General features: G+C 45.8%; 1 protein-coding gene across 1 annotated transcript in view; it reads left to right on the top strand.

Annotated features, from left to right (window-relative positions):
* Positions 1-20,000, top strand: part of efna2a (ephrin-A2a) — an 84,996-nt gene that overhangs the window by 56,530 nt on the left and 8,466 nt on the right. Inside the window, exon 2 of the mRNA XM_053646911.1 lies at positions 11,543-11,835. Within this exon, the coding sequence (XP_053502886.1) occupies positions 11,543-11,835 (293 nt within the window). The remainder of the gene's footprint in view (positions 1-11,542; positions 11,836-20,000) is intronic.

Below are 20,000 nucleotides of genomic sequence, written 5' to 3' on the forward strand. Positions count from 1 at the left end.
TACACACCAATACACACACCACTTTACACCAATACACACTAATACACACCAACACACAGCAACACACACTAATACACACCAATACACACTAATATACACCAATACACACCAATACACAGCAATACACAGCCATACACAGCAATTCACAGCAATACACACTAATACACAGCAATACAGACTAACATACACTAACATACACTAACACACAGCAATACACAGCAATACACAGCAATACACAGCAACACACAGCAACACACAGCAGTACACACCAACACACAGCAGTACACACCAATACACAGAAATACACACCAATACACAGCAATACACACTAACATACACCAACACACAGCAACACACAGCAACACACACCAATACACAGCAACACACACGAACACACACGAACACACACGAACACACACCAATACACAGCAATACACACAGCAACACACAGCAATACACACCAATACACAGCAATACACACTAACATACACCAACACACACATACACACTAATACACACTAATACACAGCAATACACAGCAACACACAGCAACACACAGCAACACACACCAATACACAGCAACACACACCAATACACACCAATACACACCAATACACACCAACACACAGCAACACACACCAATACACAGCAATACACACCAACACACACCAACACACACCAATACACAACAATACACACAGCAATGCACACTAATACACACTAATACACAGCAATACACACCAATACACAGCAATACACACCAATACACACTAATACATGACACACTAATACAAACCAACACACTAACAAACATTAATACACGCTAATATACACTAATACACTCCAACACACTAACAACCATAAATACACACTAATATACACAAATACTCTCCAACATACACTAATATACACAAACACACACTAATACACAGCAGCACACTAATATGAATGAATGATCTGGAAAAGAAACTAATAAATAAATAAGTAAATAAATAAGATAGAAAGAAAGTTAATTAATAAATAAACTGTAAAATGAAAGGAAAAAGAGAGAAAAATGGAAAAGAAAGTCAAGAAGGGAGAAAATGTTGAATGAATGAATGAATGAATGAATAAAATGAAAAAAGAGAATGAAAAAAAGAAGAAGGAACGAAAGAAACAGCAAAGAAAATGTCAAAAAAGAAAGAAAGAAAAACGGAAGGGGAAGTGGATGAGGTGAGGTTGACAAGGGGAAGTGGCAGAGGGTGAGGTGAACGAGGGGGGAAGTGACCGAGGGGTGAAGTGACTCCGAGGGGAAGTGGCCGAGGGGGAAGTGGACAATGGGGAAGTGATCGAGGGGAAGTGATCGAGGGGAAGTGATTGAGGGGAGGTGGCCGAGGGGGGAAGTGATCGAGGGGAAGTGGCCAAGGGGGAAGTGGACAGTGGGGAAGTGATCGAGGGGAAGTGATCAAGGGGAAGTGGCCGAGGGGGTAAGTGGCCGAGGGGGAAGTGGCCGAGGGGGAAGTGGCCGAGGGGGAAGTGATCGAGGGGAAGTGACCGAGGGGAAGTGACCGAGGGGAAGTGACCGAGGGGAAGTGGCCGAGGGGGAAGTGGCCGAGGGGGAAGTGGCCGAGGGGAAGTGGCCGAGGGGGGAAGTGGCCGAGGGGGGAAGTGGCCGAGGGGGGAAGTGATCGAGGGGAAGTGATCAAGGGGAAGTGGCCAAGGGGGTAAGTGGCCGAGGGGGAAGTGGCCGAGGGGGAAGTGATCGAGGGGAAGTGACCAAGGGGAAGTGGCCGAGGGGGAAGTGGCCGAGGGGGGAAGTGGCCGAGGGGGGAAGTGGCCGAGGGGGGAAGTGATCGAGGGGGTAAGTGGCCGAGGGGGAATTGATTGAGGGGGAAGTGGCCGAGGGGAAGTGGCCGAGGGGGGAAGTGATCGAGGGGGTAAGTGATCGAGGGGGTAAGTGGCCGAGGGGTAAGTGGCCGAGGGGTAAGTGGCCGAGGGGTAAGTGATCGAGGGGGTAAGTGGCCGAGGGGGTAAGTGGCCGAGGGGTAAGTGGCCGAGGGGTAAGTGATCGAGGGGGTAAGTGGCCGAGGGGGAATTGATTGAGGGGGAAGTGGCCGAGGGGGAAGTGGCCGAGGGGAAGTGATCGAGGGGGTAAGTGGCCGAGGGGTAAGTGATCGAGGGGGTAAGTGGCCGAGGGGGTAAGTGGCCGAGGGGGAATTGATTGAGGGGGAAGTGGCCGAGGGGGAAGTGGCCGAGGGGAAGTGATCGAGGGGGAAGTGGCCGAGGGGAAGTGATCGAGGGGGAAGTGGCCGAGGGGAAGTGATCGAGGGGGAAGTGGCCGAGGGGAAGTGATCGAGGGGGAAGTGGCCGAGGGGAAGTGGCCGAGGGGAAGTGATCGAGGGGAAGTGGCCGAGGGGGGAAGTGATCGAGGGGGAAGTGGACGATGGGGAAGTGATCGAGGGGGAAGTGGACGATGGGGAAGTGATCGAGGGGGAAGTGGACGATGGGGAAGTGATCGAGTGAGCAGTAAAGGAGACTGGGAGTGGGGTGTGTTATTTAAGCGGAGTTGAGTGGAGTGTGAAAGTCACCTACAGCGCTCCAGATCCTCACAGAGTGTGTGAAGGTTTTATTGAAGCTCCTCTGTGCTGCTCTGTGACCTTGATTAAACTGCAGATGAAAGTTAGCAGTGTGGCTTTTGTACTTTACTCACCTCTCTAACTGCTTTTCCCCGAGCTCTCCGCCCAAACATCAAACATTCATAACACTAAAAACCATCTTTCATTTTCAAAACCATCCCCTGAGACACAGTTTAATAACCACTCTTATTTCACGTCTGATTGTCAGAAGAGTCGCGTGGACGAGTCACAGCGAGATGGAAATATAGATTTTACCTCAGTGCACAATTACTGAGGAAAATACTCACGTAACTGTTATAAACAAATCAAGCTGCACATTTATTTAACATTTATAGAAGGAGTCTCCGGTGTCAGAGGGAATAGAGAGAGGGATGCTGAGGGAAAGTGTTTATAGCTGCTATAGTGTAAGTGAGAACAGGAACTCACTCGTTTCATGAACATTTTTGGTCAGTTGCTGTGGTGTAAGAGGAATAAAACACTCAGGAACATGCTGTTAGAGGAAAATAATCAACTGCAGGGTAGTAACAGCTTCCTCCACTTCCTCACACCTCCATCACTGATTATTTTCCCATAACAGCACAACACACACACACACTCTCACACCCACACACAGTGTTTATTACTTACTTAATTAAGAGAGTCCAAAGTCCTGATGTAAATATATGTACAGTGTTGATTTTATAGGCTTGATATTTGCGTATGTAATTCTTTAGAAAAAAGAGGAAAGAGGAGAATTAGCAGCAGCATTTCTTTCTAGCTGGGTCTCATGGTGTAGGCTGTAATTTCTAGTAAATATATTAAACATGGCTCTTTCACTATACATCTGTTTTGTTTCGGAAACAATAACACACTTCCTGTAAAGCTACTGTTTCCCAAGAATGAGATTCCTAAAGCAGAGGAATTTTCTGGATTTAGAACACACACACACACACACACACACACACACACACACACACACACACACAAAAGGGGGTAATTTCACGTTTAAAGTGATTAGCGCTGCTGCAGGGATTCCCACGCTCGTGTGATTTAGCGTTTGTTCAGCTGGAGGAAGAAGCGATTCAGTCCCAGTGTGAGTAACGCAGTAACAAGCCCCAGTGCATACTGGGAGGAGACGAGCTCCATCAGGACAGCAGACTGCTAATCAGCTCATTAAGCTAACACTAATTACATGAGGCAGGAGGTTAGTGCCCATAAGTGCTACATAGGGAACCTTGTCTCAAATGGGACACAGTCGATATTCTGAAGCATGTTCAATACTGCAGTTCAGGAAATAAGTGATTATCAGATGATCAGCATGAGAGAGAGAGAGAGAGAGAGAGAGAGAGAGTGTGCTCAAACAGGAGGTGAATTAGGAAGAGGAACAAATAAAATAAACAATGAATAAAGGGAGAGAAAGAAAGGTGTGATGAGAGACTGTAAGACCAAGAGAGAGAATAAAAGAGAAAATGATGGAGAGAGACTGAGAAAGAAAAATAATAATAATAATAATAATAATAATAATGAACTTTATTTTATAAAGCGCCTTTAAAAACAGCTTCTCAAAGCGTTGGGAAAAAAGCGATGTGATGTCCAACACCTCCACCTGTAACCCTGATGTGTGGAGTTAATCGTCTCTCAGCGTCTCATGGGTACAGTACAGCCGTGTGGGGTTACTGAAGAACAACAGATACATCTGAGAGAGAAAAGAACGAGAAACATGCTTTCTCGGGGTTTAGAGTTACGGGGGGGATGTAGAGTTATGGGGGTGTAGAGTTATGGGGGTGTAGAGTTATGGGGGGTGTAGAGTTATGGGGGGGATGTAGAGTTATGGGGGTGTAGAGTTATGGGGGGTGTAGAGTTATGGGGGGTGTAGAGTTATGGGGGTGTAGAGTTATGGGGGTGTAGAGTTATGGGGGGTGTAGAGTTACGGGAGTGTAGAGTTATGGGGGGATGTAGAGTTACAGGGGGGTGTAGAGTTATGTGGTGTAGAGTTATGGGGGGTGTAGAGTTACAAGGTGTAGAATTATGGGGGTGTAGAGTTACGGGGTGTAGAGTTACGGGGTGTAGAGTTACGGGGGTGTAGAGTTACGGGGGGTGTAGAGTTATGTGGTGTAGAATTACGGGGTGTAGAGTTATGTGGGGGTGTAGAGTTACGGGGTGTAGAGTTATGGGGGGTGTAGAGTTATGTGGTGTAGAATTACGGGGTGTAGAGTTACGGGGTGTAGAGTTACGGGGGGTGTAGAGTTATGCAGTTTAGAATTACGGGGTGTAGAGTTACGGGGTGTAGAGTTATGGGGGGTGTAGAGTTATGCAGTGTAGAATTACGGTTGTAGAATTACGGGTGTAGAGTTATGTGGGGGTGTAGAGTTACGGGGTGTAGAGTTACGGGATGTAGAGTTACGGGGGGTGTAGAATTACGGGGTGTAGAGTTACGGGGTGTAGAATTACGGGGGGTGTAGAGTTACGGGGTGTAGAGTTATGTGGGGGTAGAGTTACGGGGTGTAGAGTTATGTGGGGGTGTAGAGTTACGGGGTGTAGAGTTATGTGGGGGTGTAGAGTTACAGGGTGTAGAGTTATGTGGGGGTGTAGAGTTACGGGGTGTAGAGTTACGGGGTGTAGAGTTATGTGGGGGTGTAGAGTTACGGGGTGTAGAGTTACGGGGTGTAGAGTTATGTGGGGGTGTAGAGTTACGGGGTGTAGAGTTATGTGGGGGTGTAGAGTTACGGGGTGTAGAGTTATGTGGGGGTGTAGAGTTACAGGGTGTAGAGTTACGGGGTGTAGAGTTATGTGGGGGTGTAGAGTTACGGGGTGTAGAGTTATGTGGGGGTGTAGAGTTACAGGGTGTAGAGTTATGTGGGGGTGTAGAGTTACGGGGTGTAGAGTTATGTGGGGGTGTAGAGTTACGGGGTGTAGAGTTACGGGGTGTAGAGTTATGTGGGGGTGTAGAGTTATGTGGGGGTGTAGAGTTACAGGGTGTAGAGTTACGGGGTGTAGAGTTATGTGGGGGTGTAGAGTTACGGGGTGTAGAGTTATGTGGGGGTGTAGAGTTACGGGGTGTAGAGTTATGTGGGGGTGTAGAGTTATGTGGGGGTGTAGAGTTACAGGGTGTAGAGTTATGTGGGGGTGTAGAGTTACGGGGTGTAGAGTTATGTGGGGGTGTAGAGTTACGGGGTGTAGAGTTATGTGGGGGTGTAGAGTTACAGGGTGTAGAGTTATGTGGGGGTGTAGAGTTACGGGGTGTAGAGTTATGTGGGGGTGTAGAGTTACGGGGTGTAGAGTTATGTGGGGGTGTAGAGTTATGTGGGGGTGTAGAGTTACGGGGTGTAGAGTTATGTGGGGGTGTAGAGTTACGGGGTGTAGAGTTACGGGGTGTAGAGTTACGGAGTGTAGAGTTATGTGGGGGTGTAGAGTTACGGGGTGTAGAGTTATGTGGGGGTGTAGAGTTATGTGGGGGTGTAGAGTTATGTGGGGGTGTAGAGTTACGGGGTGTAGAGTTATGTGGGGGTGTAGAGTTACGGAGTGTAGAGTTATGTGGGGGTGTAGAGTTACGGGGTGTAGAGTTACGGGGTGTAGAGTTATGTGGGGGTGTAGAGTTACGGAGTGTAGAGTTATGTGGGGGTGTAGAGTTACGGAGTGTAGAGTTATGTGGGGGTGTAGAGTTACGGGGTGTAGAGTTATGTGGGGGTGTAGAGTTACGGGGTGTAGAGTTATGTGGGGGTGTAGAGTTACGGGGTGTAGAGTTATGTGGGGGTGTAGAGTTACGGGGTGTAGAGTTATGTGGGGGTGTAGAGTTACGGGGTGTAGAGCGCGCTGCTTGCAGATAGAAATAGGAAGGAAAGAAAAAACATGGAAAGAATGAAAAAGTTAAATAGGAAAAAAGAGAAAGAAATTAAGGATAATACTAAAGAGAGTTTGGTCTCTGCTGTGTGTGTGTGTGTGTGTGTGTGTGTGTGTTCTGAGTCAGTGTCCATGCTGTTCTAATCATCTGTTATTGTCCCAGATCCAGAATAAGACTAAAATGTGTGCGTGTGTGTGTGTGTGTGTGTGTTTGAGGACGAGGACGAATAGTGCAGGACGCACTGTGTGTGTTACAGAGTGGCCAGGTCTGTGTGTGACAAATCCTCCTAAAACCCCTCCCACAAAACCCACTCTCCCAAAACCCCACCCACAAAACCCACTCTCCCAAAACCCCACCCACAAAACCCACTCTCCCAAAACCCCACCCACAAAACCCACTCTCCCAAAACCCCACCCACAAATCCTACTCTCCCAAAACCCCACCCACAAAACCCACTCTCCCAAAACCCCACCCACAAAACCCACTCTCCCAAAACCCCACCCACAAAACCTACTCTCCCAAAACCCCACCCACAAAACCCACTCTCCCAAAACCCCACCCACAAAACCTACTCTCCCAAAACCCCACCCACAAAACCCACTCTCCCAAAACCCCACCCACAAAACCCACCCACAAAACCCACTCTCCCAAAACCCCACCCACAAAACCCACTCTCCCAAAACCCCACCCACAAAACCCACTCTCCCAAAACCACACCCACAAAACCCACTCTCCCAAAACCCCACCCACAAAACCCACTCTCCCAAAAGCCCACCCACAAACCCACTCTCCCAAAACCCCACCCACAAAACCCACTCTCCCAAAACCCCACCCACAAAACCCACTCTCCCAAAAGCCCACCCACAAACCCACTCTCCCAAAACCCCACCCACAAACCCACTCTCTCAGAACTCCACCCACAAAACCCACTCTCCTAAAACCCCACCCACAAAACCCACTCTCTCAGAACTCCACCCACAAACCCACTCTCCTAAAACCCCACCCACAAAGGTCACTGAAACCATGACTGTTGTTGCCTAGTAAGAAATAAAACAGTGTTGTGCTGTTATAGAAAAATTATCAACGCTATTTTGGTGTGATGCAACTTAAGAAAGAAATAAAAAAGAAAATGAAAGTGACAGAAAGAAAGAAAGAATAATCTGAAATTGAGAAAGAAAGAAAAGACGGATATCAGGAATTTTTATGCTCGACTAACAAACACTTTTTATTACTTTGCAACATGTTATTTATTTTGTACTTTATTTTCAGGCTTTTTCTTCTATTCAAATTCAGAACAGACGTGAGCGTAATGTCACAGCGAACACACACACACACACACACACAATGGATTCCTGATTTTTTTTCTTTTTTTCCGTGTTATCTCCCGACACATCTCACAGCTGTGCTGCAGCGTCGTGTTCAGAAACACAAAAGGAGATGAACAGAAAGCGACAACGGGAGAGAAAGGCTCCTCACTCGCTCCACACGCCTGTATCTGGGTCATGATTATGCAGAGTGGGAGAGAAAGTGGGAGAGAGAGTGGGAGAGAGAGAGATGGAGAGAAAGGGGCAGGCGTACTCTCAGCCTGAAAAGAGCAGCGGAATAAACGACTCTCCAAAAACACCGAGTAAAATCTGATCCATGATTTCAGCCTCGTCTGTTTTGTGTGCTTCCAAAGCGGCGAGAACAAAGACGATGTTCATCTGCTCCACATGACTGACACATCCATTCAATTACACACAAAAAATAAATATACCGTTGTCATGGTTTCACAAAAAATATGAAACGTCCTCATGTTGCAGTGAAAAGACAGACAGATAGACAGAGACAGACAGATAGAGAGAGACAGACAGATAGAGAGAGACAGACAGATAGAGAGAGACAGACAGATAGAGACAGAGAGACAGACTAAATTGATAGTCGCATTAACGTGATGCTGCTCTGTTCTATTCACTCGCACTGTCTAGTCATACTGCAGAAAATAAAGTAAAGCTCGGCATTGTGACAGAAATTCTACGATCCACGACGTGCATCACGATATTTCGACTAGTTCACAAACTACTGCATTCAAAATCTGTTCTACGCCTACAAAAATACATCTGTATTTTTATATTTCAAAAAGAAACATTGCTCTTCATTTTTGATATTTTTGGTGTTTTATTGTGAAACTCCACGTGTTCCACTCATTTAGGAATCTAGTCTGTGAGGAAAATAATCATTTTTAAATATGGGACCTAGCTATTCCTCACTCCGTTATTCCCCACCCCGATATTCCTCACTTCATTATTCCTTACTCTGTTATTCCCCACCCCGATATTCCCCACCCCGATATTCCTTACTCTGTTATTCCCCACTCCAATATTCCCCACTCCAATATTCCTTACTCTGTTATTCCCCACTCCAATATTCCCCACTCCAATATTCCTTACTCTGTTATTCCCCACTCCAATATTCCCCACTCCAATATTCCTTACTCTGTTATTCCCCACTCCAATATTCCCCACTCCAATATTCCTTACTCTGTTATTCCCCACTCCAATATTCCTCACTCCGTTATTCCTTACTCAGTTATTCCCCATCCCGTTAATCCCCACCCCATTATTCCCCTCTCCGTTATACCCCAATCCATTATACCCCACTCGTTATTCCCCAATCCGTTATTCCCCAATCCGTTATTCCCCACTCTGTTATTCCCCACTTTGGCTATTCCCCACTCCGCTATACCCCACTCCGTTATTCCTCACTCTGCTATACCCCACTCCGTTATACCCCGCTCCGTTATACCCCGCTCCGTTATTCCTCACTCCGTTATTCCCCACTCCGTTATTCCTCACCCCATTATTCTCCACTCCGTTATTCTCCACTCCGTTATTCCCCGCTCCGTTATACCCCGCTCCGTTATTCCTCACCCCGTTATTCCCCACTCTGCTATACCCCACTCCGTTATACCCCGCTCTGTTATTCCTCACTCCGTTATTCCCCACTCCGTTATTCCTCACTCCGTTATTCCCCACTCCGCTATACCCTGCTCCGTTATTCCTCACCCCGTTATTCCCCACTCTGCTATACCCCACTCCATTATACCCCTCTCCGTTATACCCCGCTCTGATATTCCTCACTCTGCTATACCTCACCCCGTTATTCCCCACTCCGTTATTCCCCACTCCGTTATTCCTCACCCCGTTATTCCCCACTCTGCTATACCCCACTCCGTTATACCCCGCTCCGTTATTCCTCACCCCGTTATTCCCCACTCCGTTATTCCCCACTCCATTATTCCTCACTCCGTTATTCCCCACTCCATTATACCCCGCTCCGTTATTCCTCACCCTGTTATTCCCCACTCCATTATTCCCCACTCCGTTATTCCTCACCCTGCTATACCCCACTCCGTTATACCCCGCTCTGTTATTCCTCACTCCATTATTCCTCACCCCGTTATTCCCCACTCTGCTATACCCCGCTCCGTTATTCCTCACCCTGTTATTCCCCACTCCATTATTCCCCACTCCGTTATTCCTCACCCTGCTATACCCCACTCCGTTATACCCCGCTCTGTTATTCCTCACTCCATTATTCCTCACCCCGTTATTCCCCACTCTGCTATACCCCGTTCCGTTATTCCCCACTCCATTATTCCCCACTCCGTTATTCCTCACCCTGCTATACCCCACTCCGTTATACCCCGCTCTGTTATTCCTCACTCCATTATTCCTCACCCTGTTATTCCCCACTCTGCTATACCCCGTTCCGTTATACCCCACTCCGTTATTCCTCACCCCGTTATTCCCCACTCCGTTATACCCCGCTCCGTTATTCCTCACCCCGTTATTCCCCACTCTGCTATACCCCACTCCGTTATTCCTCACTCCATTATTCCTCACCCCGTTATTCCCCACCCCTTTATTCCCCACTCCGTTATTCCTCACTCCGTTATTCCCTGCTCCGTTATACCCCGCTCCGTTATTCCTCACTCCGTTATTCCCCACTCCGTTATTCCTCACTCCGTTATTCCTCACCCCGTTATTCCTCACCCCGTTATTCCCCGCTCTGCTATACCCCGCTCCGTTATACCCCGCTCCGTTATTCCCCACTCCGTTATTCCTCACCCCGTTATTCCCCACTCCGTTATTCCTCACTCCGTTATTCCTCACCCCGTTATTCCCCACTCCGTTATTCCTCACCCCGTTATTCCCCACTCCGTTATTCCTCACTCCGTTATTCCTCACCCCGTTATTCCCCACTCCGTTATTCCTCACTCCGTTATTCCTCACCCCGTTATTCCTCACCCCGTTATTCCCCGCTCTGCTATACCCCGCTCCGTTATACCCCGCTCCGTTATTCCCCACTCCGTTATTCCTCACCCCGTTATTCCTCACCCCGTTATTCCTCACTCCGTTATACCCCGCTCTGTTTTTCCTCACCCCGTTATTCCTCACTCCGTTATTCCCCACTCCATCATGTTCCACTCCGTTATGTGTAAAGCTGTTATGATCTGTTATAAACATTCCACCTCGTTATGTTTCCCCATTATGTGTCATGTTTTCATGTTCCGACCTGTCACCCCTCTTTTGTTTCGCGCCGTTATGCTTCACCTCCATTATGTTCCACCCTCGTCATGTTCCCACCATCAGCCCTGCGCTTCCTAACAGAGTGGAATAAACACACGTCTTGTTGCACTGTTTCTGTGTATAGACCTTACAACTTATTTAATGTTAACACGACCAATTACGGAATTTCTATCACGCGCACCAAACGGGTCTTTACGATACCTTTAACATTAACAGGTTTGATGGGTTTTCCGATCCGATTCACTGAATCGGGTATTTTATTATTTAAACATGACTGCAACACCCCGAGCTCTGATAAAAGTGAAACAGGAATTTGATCAGCATTATTTTATTTAAAAATAGAAATATAAACAAGAGCCATATTTCCTCACACTGGTCGTAGAGGACACTGTTCCTCCTTTCATGTTGCTGATACGCGGCTGTGTGGGTGATGCAAGACATCTGAAACGCTTCAATAAAAACTGATAAAACAGTACAACGCTCACTTCACGTTAACGTGGAGAGCACTGACCTCACGTTTCTCGTTCTCTCAACAGGTTTTGGAATGGAGAGTACACCGTAGCCGTGAACATCAACGACTACCTGGACGTGTACTGTCCGTACTACGAGGAGCCGCAGCCGCTGAGCCGGATGGAGCGCTACATCCTGTTCATGGTCAACCACGACGGCTACACGACCTGCGAACACCGCATGAGGGGGTTTAAACGCTGGGAGTGTAACAGGCCGCAGAACGTCGACGGGCCGCTACGCTTCTCCGAAAAATTCCAGCTCTTTACACCGTTCTCGCTTGGCTTCGAGTTCCGCCCCGGACACGAGTACTACTACATCTGTAAGTGCCCTGATGCTGAGATTAATGCACTCTTCTACATTTCCTGTAAGCGTTCATTAGATGAGTGACTTCACTGTGAACTTCAGTAGCACAACTTACCCAGAATTCACTGTAGCTTCGTTTTCAAAAACACCGGATGAAGCTGATTAAATGAGCAATACGGTGATGGATATATTAAAGTCCTAATATTTTCACGTGGATGAAATATAGCCTCTGTTCCTCATGTTAGAGCTCTGGGTGGGTGACAGAGTGCGCACTATATTCCCCGAAATCTATTGAAAATCTCAAATCAGAGGAATTAAAATGACATCAAAATGGATTTCTTTTTATTTCCTACAGAGATTAGATTTTTCTTTTCTTTCTTTTTTAGAATGAAACCCCAAAATCTCATCATGAGTAAGGTTCTGTGTGAAATGCAATGTCATTAGTGAGGAAACATGAAATACAATACACACACAGTATTGCTTTGCATTAGCATATTAACACGGAGTCTTTGTTCTGCGGTGAGATTCTACCTTTGTTTAGTCACTTTATCATGTTTTAGTGATAATTCTGAAAAGCCTGACGATAAAAGGTGCAGGAGGAATAAAGAATTCAAAAAGAAAAGTAATGCCTCCTGGAAAAATACATTTTCAAGCCTGATTAGACCACACCCCCGAGCTGGAGCTGTGATTGGACAGTGGTGGCATTTTAGTGTGACGCGACTGCAGCACACTGATGAAAGTAAAATGTATCCGATTCTGCTCCGAGGTCAGCGTTTAATTATTTAAAAAAAATTAATCCTGCTGTTTTTCACTTTACAAATTCAACAAACTACAATTTACGGTCAAATTTGACGTTATCATAGCTAGCTAATGTTAGCAGAGTCAACTGACAACTTAACGCAAGACGACTCGTGCACAATCTGACACTCAAAATGACTCTCGTAGCAGTCCATCGCAAAACCCAAACATTTGCATTCCGATCCTTAAATCCCACCCCGTCGCGTTCCGATCCTTAAGTTCCACCCCGTCGCGTTCCGATCCTTAAGTTCCACCCCGTCGCGTTCCGATCCTTAATTCCACCCCGTCGCGTTCCGATCCTTAAGTTCCACCCCGTCGCGTTCCGATCCTTAAGTTCCACCTCTTCTGTTCCATCTGAAAATTTGCATTGTCATGAAGTTATTTTCTGGGGTTAGTTATGTCTGCAGATTTGGGTTCTCCCGGGGGCCAAAGTGACATCTCCTCTCCAGTCAGCAGGAAGTGCTGACCTAGGGCTCTGATAGGCTGGAGGCTTTACGCTTTCATTACTTGTTAGCTACATTAACTGTGTCGCTCCAGTACAAAACTTGACACATTAAATGTGTCAGCTGGTTGACTACATTTGGCCTAAAGAGGACATCGTAATTTTACTTTTCATTTTTGGCCAACCTGCTGCTTTAAATGATCATTTCCACATACCGCTGAATCTCATATCCGTGATGTTTTCAGATCGAGACAGAGAGAAGGATAAAAAGAGAGAGAGGAAGGGCAGAACCACAATTTCTACAAACTTTAATAGAAAAAAGAAATGAAGACAAGAAAGTTTTGTGAATTGAGTGGCAGAGCTTCGTTATAATGAAATCAATAACGAACACAACCTCATATACTGAAATCAATAATGTAGTCAGCAGGAGGATGATGGGATAAAACACCAGGCCTTGAAGGGCAGCCAGCTAAAATGAATACTGTAATTTTGGGTTTGACTTCATTATGTTTCCCGCCTCTGGCCACGTTCCCCCGCACGCTCTCAGACTTTCAGTTAATGCTGGATTTTATCATTTATTTTCACCCTGCAGAAATATGTACGCGAGGAACTCTGTTCTGTTATTGTGCTAATATTCATTTAATCACTGCATCTGAATAATTGAGTTTTAAACGCAGCAATACACAGCCGTGGATTCTGATTGGTCAGAACGTTTATATCAATGCGCTCGTCCTAATACGGTATGGTTTCTATAGTAACGGCCGATTCACCGCGGACGCTCCACTGATAATGAACAGATTAAAAAATCTTTCATTTGATCAGGTTTCCATCAAGTAAGGAGATGTTTATGTAACATGTGTGGAAGGAGTCTCCAGTGTCAGTGCTGTGTAACAGACAGAGGTGACGCTGTAACTTTAACTAACTCGGTTACACAACAACCTGCGTAAATATTTTTTGTCTCATTAACATGAAGAGAGGGAATAAAGAGAGAGAGAATAGAGAGAGAGGGAATAGAGAGAGAGAGAATAGAGAGAGAGAGAGAATAGAGAGAGAGGGAATAAAAAGAGAAGGAATAAAAAGAGAAGGAATAAAGAGAGGGGGAATAGAGAGAGAGAATAAAGATGGAGGGAATAGAGAGAGAATAGAGAGAGAGGGAATAAAGAGAGAATAGAGAGAGAGAATAGAGAGAGGGAATAAAGAGAGAGAATAAAGAGAGAATAGAGAGAGAGGGAATAGAGAGAGAGAATAAAGAGAGAGAATAAAGAGAGAGAATAGAGAGAGGGAATAGAGAGAGAGAATAAAGAGAGAGAATAGAGAGAGAGAATAGAGAGAGGGAATAGAGAGAGAGAATAAAGAGAGAGAATAGAGCGAGGGAATAGAGAGAGAGAATAGAGAGAGGGAATAGAGAGAGAGAATAAAGAGAGAGAATAAAGAGAGAGAATAGAGAGAGAGGGAATAGAGAGAGAGAATAAAGAGAGGGAATAGAGAGAGAATAAAGAGAGAGAATAGAGAGAGAGGGAATAGAGAGAGAGAATAAAGAGAGGGAATAGAGAGAGGGAATAGAGAGAGGGAATAGAGAGAGAGGGAATAGAGAGAGGGAATAAAGAGAGAGAATAGAGAGAGGGAATAAAGAGAGGGAATAGAGAGAGGGAATAGAGAGAGGGAATAGAGAGAGGGAATAGAGAGAGAGAATAGAGAGACAGAATAGAGAGAGAGAATAGAGAGAGAGAATAGAGAGAGGGATGGTGAGGGAACGAGTGTTTGTTTATAGCTGCTATAACGTGAGTGAGAACAGGAACTCCTCGCTTCACCGATGTTCCACAATGTGAAATGTAACTACAAACGGATAAAAAGTGTAACCAAGCTTTCTTCATCTTTGGGAAGCTGAAACTGAAGACAGTAAAAGACAGTAGGTCCTATAATAACATCAACACCACGGATCCTGGAATAAAGTCCAACCATTTTATTCTGAATGAAAGTCTGATACAGAAAGTGTGATGAGATTCTTTAATGAGTAAAGTGCAGTTGTTGGAGAGTTGCTGTGGTGTAAGAGGAATAAAACACTCGGGGACGTGCAGTCGGAGGAAAACAATCACCTTCAGAGTGTTAACGCGAACTCCTTCAGCACATCTGGAATGTGCCACAGGATTTTATTTTAAACAGAATGTCCTTCTGTAATTCCTCCTCTACACCGTCACTCCTGTTTCGTTTCGCACCAGACTGCTTTCTACAATCTGTTCTTTACTAATGTGTTTAATAAAATCACCGAGGACTTTTCTAGGTTAATATAATAACTCAGTGACCAAAACTTTCCAGAGGAGAGGTCCAGCTTCTCCTGCTCGCGACCCGAGAAACCGCCTGCATCCATCCCTGTCTCGGTCTCTGTTTCTCATTCAAGCGTTTAATGACACACTTCTTGCATCAGATTGTGACCTTGAGGCACTTTTTGTGTTGCTTCAGTGAAACCGCAACCTGAATTTTAAGAGACTGGAGCGTGACGGAAAGATACTGGACTTAAAGGCGCACGTGCACATGTAAATACACAAAAGAGCTTCATTTAACGGAGTTCTTCGCCTACAGAACTCACATGGCTAATCTCTCTGCGTGTCGGAAGACAGATTTGTGACGTTTAATAATTCAGATTTTTCTCGTATTGAAAGGCTGCGGTTCTCGGATGTGTGTTCTCCGTCTCGACCCGTCAGTTCTCCGTCACCGCACTCGTGTACTCTGTTGGGTTTTGGGGTTTTTTTATCAGCAAAAACATTAAGAACTCTTCGGTCCGTAGCGCCCGGTGACTGCATCGATGTTTTACTCGGAGATTCCGACAGGCTTCATGACGTCCATCTTGATTGCTATGTGTCTGTTATCTTCTGGAGTCCCGCGAGATTCAGACCTAAAAACTCACTCGCGCTGCTGTCATGTGTAAAAATAAACAACGACAAAAAACCTTTTTAAAAGGAGTATTTTTATTCTGTACACACAGCATAGGATTTGTACTGTATGTGTATTTGAATTCTTCCCAGAGAATGTGCTCTGATATCGCCAAGTGTAAACTCCTCGTGCTGAAGACTTCCGAAAACTTAAAGTTCCAGCTTGACCTCTGACTGTTACACAGCGCTGACACTGGAGACTCCTTCCATACACGCTACATAAACATCTCCTTACTTCAAGAAACCTTCACCACATCAACAGTGTTTTATAATCGGTTTATTATCAGTGGAGCGTGCGCTGTACACGTCCCTGTGAACGAGCCGTTACTATAGAAACCATAACGCATTAGAGCATTAATATAAACCTGCGCTACTGTCAGAGCCGCTGTTCTAGAGAACTCATCAGCACCTGACGACCAATCAGAGTCCAGGAAGCAATCATGATTAACAAACCTAAATGAGAAACACTGGAACGTGACACGTGATACACGCGCTGTACTGAAGAGGTTAATCACGAGCACACTGTTGCTAGGCAACTGGATGCCAAGTAAAAGCTAGCTAATTTCCAGGGCTAACGACTGAGCTAGCTAGCACGTGCAGTAACTCCCGTTTGTCGTGCAGACGGTGAGAATGGAAATGAAACAGAACCATCAGGAACATTTCCCTTAGACGAGCCAGAAATTCAGTAAAATTACACTGCAGTTCAATTTTATCCTGAACTGCGAACGCAAATAACACGAGTTACAAACTTCTGGGTTTAAACAAGGTCGATATCGAGTCATGTTCCTGCTGCTGGAATCTTCTTCTCGGAGTTCAACGAGACAAAGTTAGTGGCACGCGAACCACGTTGCGTACTGACGTTATAAACATCACCGACTAATAATCTCTCCAAGACGTACCTGACGATTAAAACTCCTCCCACTGCATTACATCATAACACACGCGAAGCATGAGTCGGCGTTTTTAACGGCGAAAAGAAACACGTCATTTTACAGTGAGATGAACGAGGAAAGCAGCAGGAAGCTGGCGGTTTAACATGAACGCTCGAGTAACAGCTGATTACAGATACTCGTATCATTTTCTTTAAAAACTACTAAAGCTTCCAACATTTTATTTAGTTTAACGGAAGCATTTCACACAAACTCACTTGTGTTGTAAATATAATACATATAATAATACAGTAGAAATCAAATCAAATCAAATCCTACAGAAGAAGAACCAGTTTCTCTTCCAAATCCACAGGATCCGATGTCGAGAAGTTTTCTCTGACATCCGATCCACCGTTTATTTACTGATACTGGGTATCAGATTAGTGCCGTCTCTAATTTCTACACGTGACGCAACTGATCAGATTTGAGATGAACTCAGACTGCAGGAGTAAATTCCCCTGATTTAAATCCGATCAGGATTCGGATCAGACCAGCTTAAGAGGATAACAGAGTTCAGTCAGACATTACAGTGTGCACAAAAATATTATAACTAAACTAATTAAAGAAAACCAAACAGGTTTGTTTTATTTATTTATTTATTTCTCCATAAATCGTGCTCAGACTTTAAAACTTCTGTCCTCTCTGGTAGAAGAATTCCTCCCTGACATGAGCGAGGAAGAGAAGCGGTCCTTCTCTGTGATTTAGAGAATGAAGGTGAAATCATTTCTGTTTTTTTTTTAATCATGATGTATCGTGTCTCTGATTTATCGTCCGTCCCTGCAGTGAGAATCTATTTCCAGAGGAAATCACTTTACACCCGCGAGTCCGTCTGACCTCTTCGCAATCAGATCAACAATAAGACGCTGATATTTGTTCCTTCTGGACGAAATTGCTCTGACCTTCTCCAGCTCGGCTGCTGTCATTTAAAACATCCCATCATGCACTTCTTCCCCTTGCTAAATTACACCGGGAGAAAAAGAGCAGATCGAGTCGGATCATAGCGAGAATCTCGCGTTACACTCCGTCATTCCGGTCACGTCCGAGTATCGACTCTCAGTAATTTAGAGTAATAACCATTTTCTCCATTATTCTCAACTCGCTGGTGTTGAATGTGGCCTGAGATGATGATGATGGATGATTTCACTGAGGATTTTATTCAGTCAGTATTCTGTTTAACACACATCATGCTGCGTGATCAAAACTCAGACTCCTGCTGTTTTACACATACAATAATACATGCGGTTTTTAATACGTTAGATATATTCCATCATTTCTTCTGATTAAAACGTCATTATAATGTAAAAAGCTCTACTGAAACCCTCTGACTGTTACACAGCGCTGACACTGGAGACTCCTTCCATACACATTACACAAACACCTCCTTATTTCAAGAAAACTTCACCACATCAACAGTGTTTTATAATCGGTTTATTATCAGTGGAGCGTGCGCTGTACGCGTCCCCGTGAACGAGCCGTTACTATAGAAACCATAACGCATTAGAGCGAGAGCATTAATATAAACCTGCGCTACTGTCAGAGCCGCTGTTCTAGAGACCTCATCAGCACCTGACGACCAATCAGAGTCCAGAACTCAGCAGCACTTTTAACCATTTACAACATTTAATAAAACAGCATTTTAATTACATTGGTTACTGCAGTTCAGAATATATCCAGTAGGGGGATCACATGATCACATGATCAGCTAAAAACAACTGGAATCAGTCGCGTGTTTAAAATAACAGAGATTTTGTACTTTTTTTAATCACAAAAAAAGAAAGTTGATATACAAGTCTAATTTAATAAAACAAGTCGAACACACTGTGTCTGATGGTGCGATGACCATGGTTACCATAGCAACTTATGTCTGCAAGAGGCTTAACGGCTCACACTAAACACAACGCACAAGTGTTAATTGTGTCTCAGCGAATCTGCGTTATAACATTACAGAGCTGCAGCGTTGCTAATTGAGCTGTTAGCTAGCTAGCTTTTGAGAATGTTATGAAACCGTTTACGAGAACACCTTCTGACCAATCAGAATCCAGAGCAGCAGCGTGGTGTAAACGAGTCTGAATCTGCGTTCTCGATCACGTGTTTCAGTAAACATTAAAACACAGTCAGGTTTTATTTTTAACTAAAAGCCGGTAAAAATCTCCACACTGACCTCCAATCAGCCTCGACGCAAGACTTTACAGAGGATCGGACATTTTCATTCCTGGACGGTTGGAGGGGCGATACTGAGGAGAGGAGGATGGAGGAAAGAGGGGTGTCAGGGGCGATACTGAGAGGAGGATGGAGGAAAGAGGGGTGTCGGGGGCGATACTGAGAGAGGAGGATGGAGGAAAGAGGGGTGTCAGGGGCGATACTGAGAGGAGGATGGAGGAAAGAGGGGTGTCAGGGGCGATACTGAGAGGAGGATGGAGGAAAGAGGGGTGTCGGGGCGATACTGAGAGGAGGATGGAGGAAAGAGGGGTGTCAGGGGCGATACTGAGAGAGGAGGATGGAGGAAAGAGGGGTGTCAGGGGCGATACTGAGGAGAGGAGGATGGAGGAAAGAGGGGTGTCAGGGGCGATACTGAGGAGAGGAGGATGGAGGAAAGAGGGGTGTCAGGGGCGATACTGAGAGGAGGATGGAGGAAAGAGGGGTGTCAGGGGCGATACTGAGGAGAGGAGGATGGAGGAAAGAGGGGTGTCAGGGGCGATACTGAGGAGAGGAGGATGGAGGAAAGAGGGGTGTCAGGGGCGATACTGAGAGGAGGATGGAGGAAAGAGGGGTGTCAGGGGCGATACTGAGGAGAGGAGGATGGAGGAAAGAGGGGTGTCAGGGGCGATACTGAGGAGAGGAGGATGGAGGAAAGAGGGGTGTCAGGGGCGATACTGAGAGGAGGATGGAGCAAAGAGGGGTGTCGGGGCGATACTGAGAGGAGGATGGAGGAAAGAGGGGTGTCAGGGGCGATACTGAGAGAGGAGGATGGAGGAAAGAGGGGTGTCAGGGGCGATACTGAGAGGAGGATGGAGGAAAGAGGGGTGTCAGGGGCGATACTGAGAGGAGGATGGAGGAAAGAGGGGTGTCAGGGGCGATACTG

Source organism: Ictalurus furcatus, chromosome 17 (assembly GCF_023375685.1).
Source record: "Ictalurus furcatus strain D&B chromosome 17, Billie_1.0, whole genome shotgun sequence".
Lineage (NCBI taxonomy): Eukaryota > Metazoa > Chordata > Actinopteri > Siluriformes > Ictaluridae > Ictalurus > Ictalurus furcatus.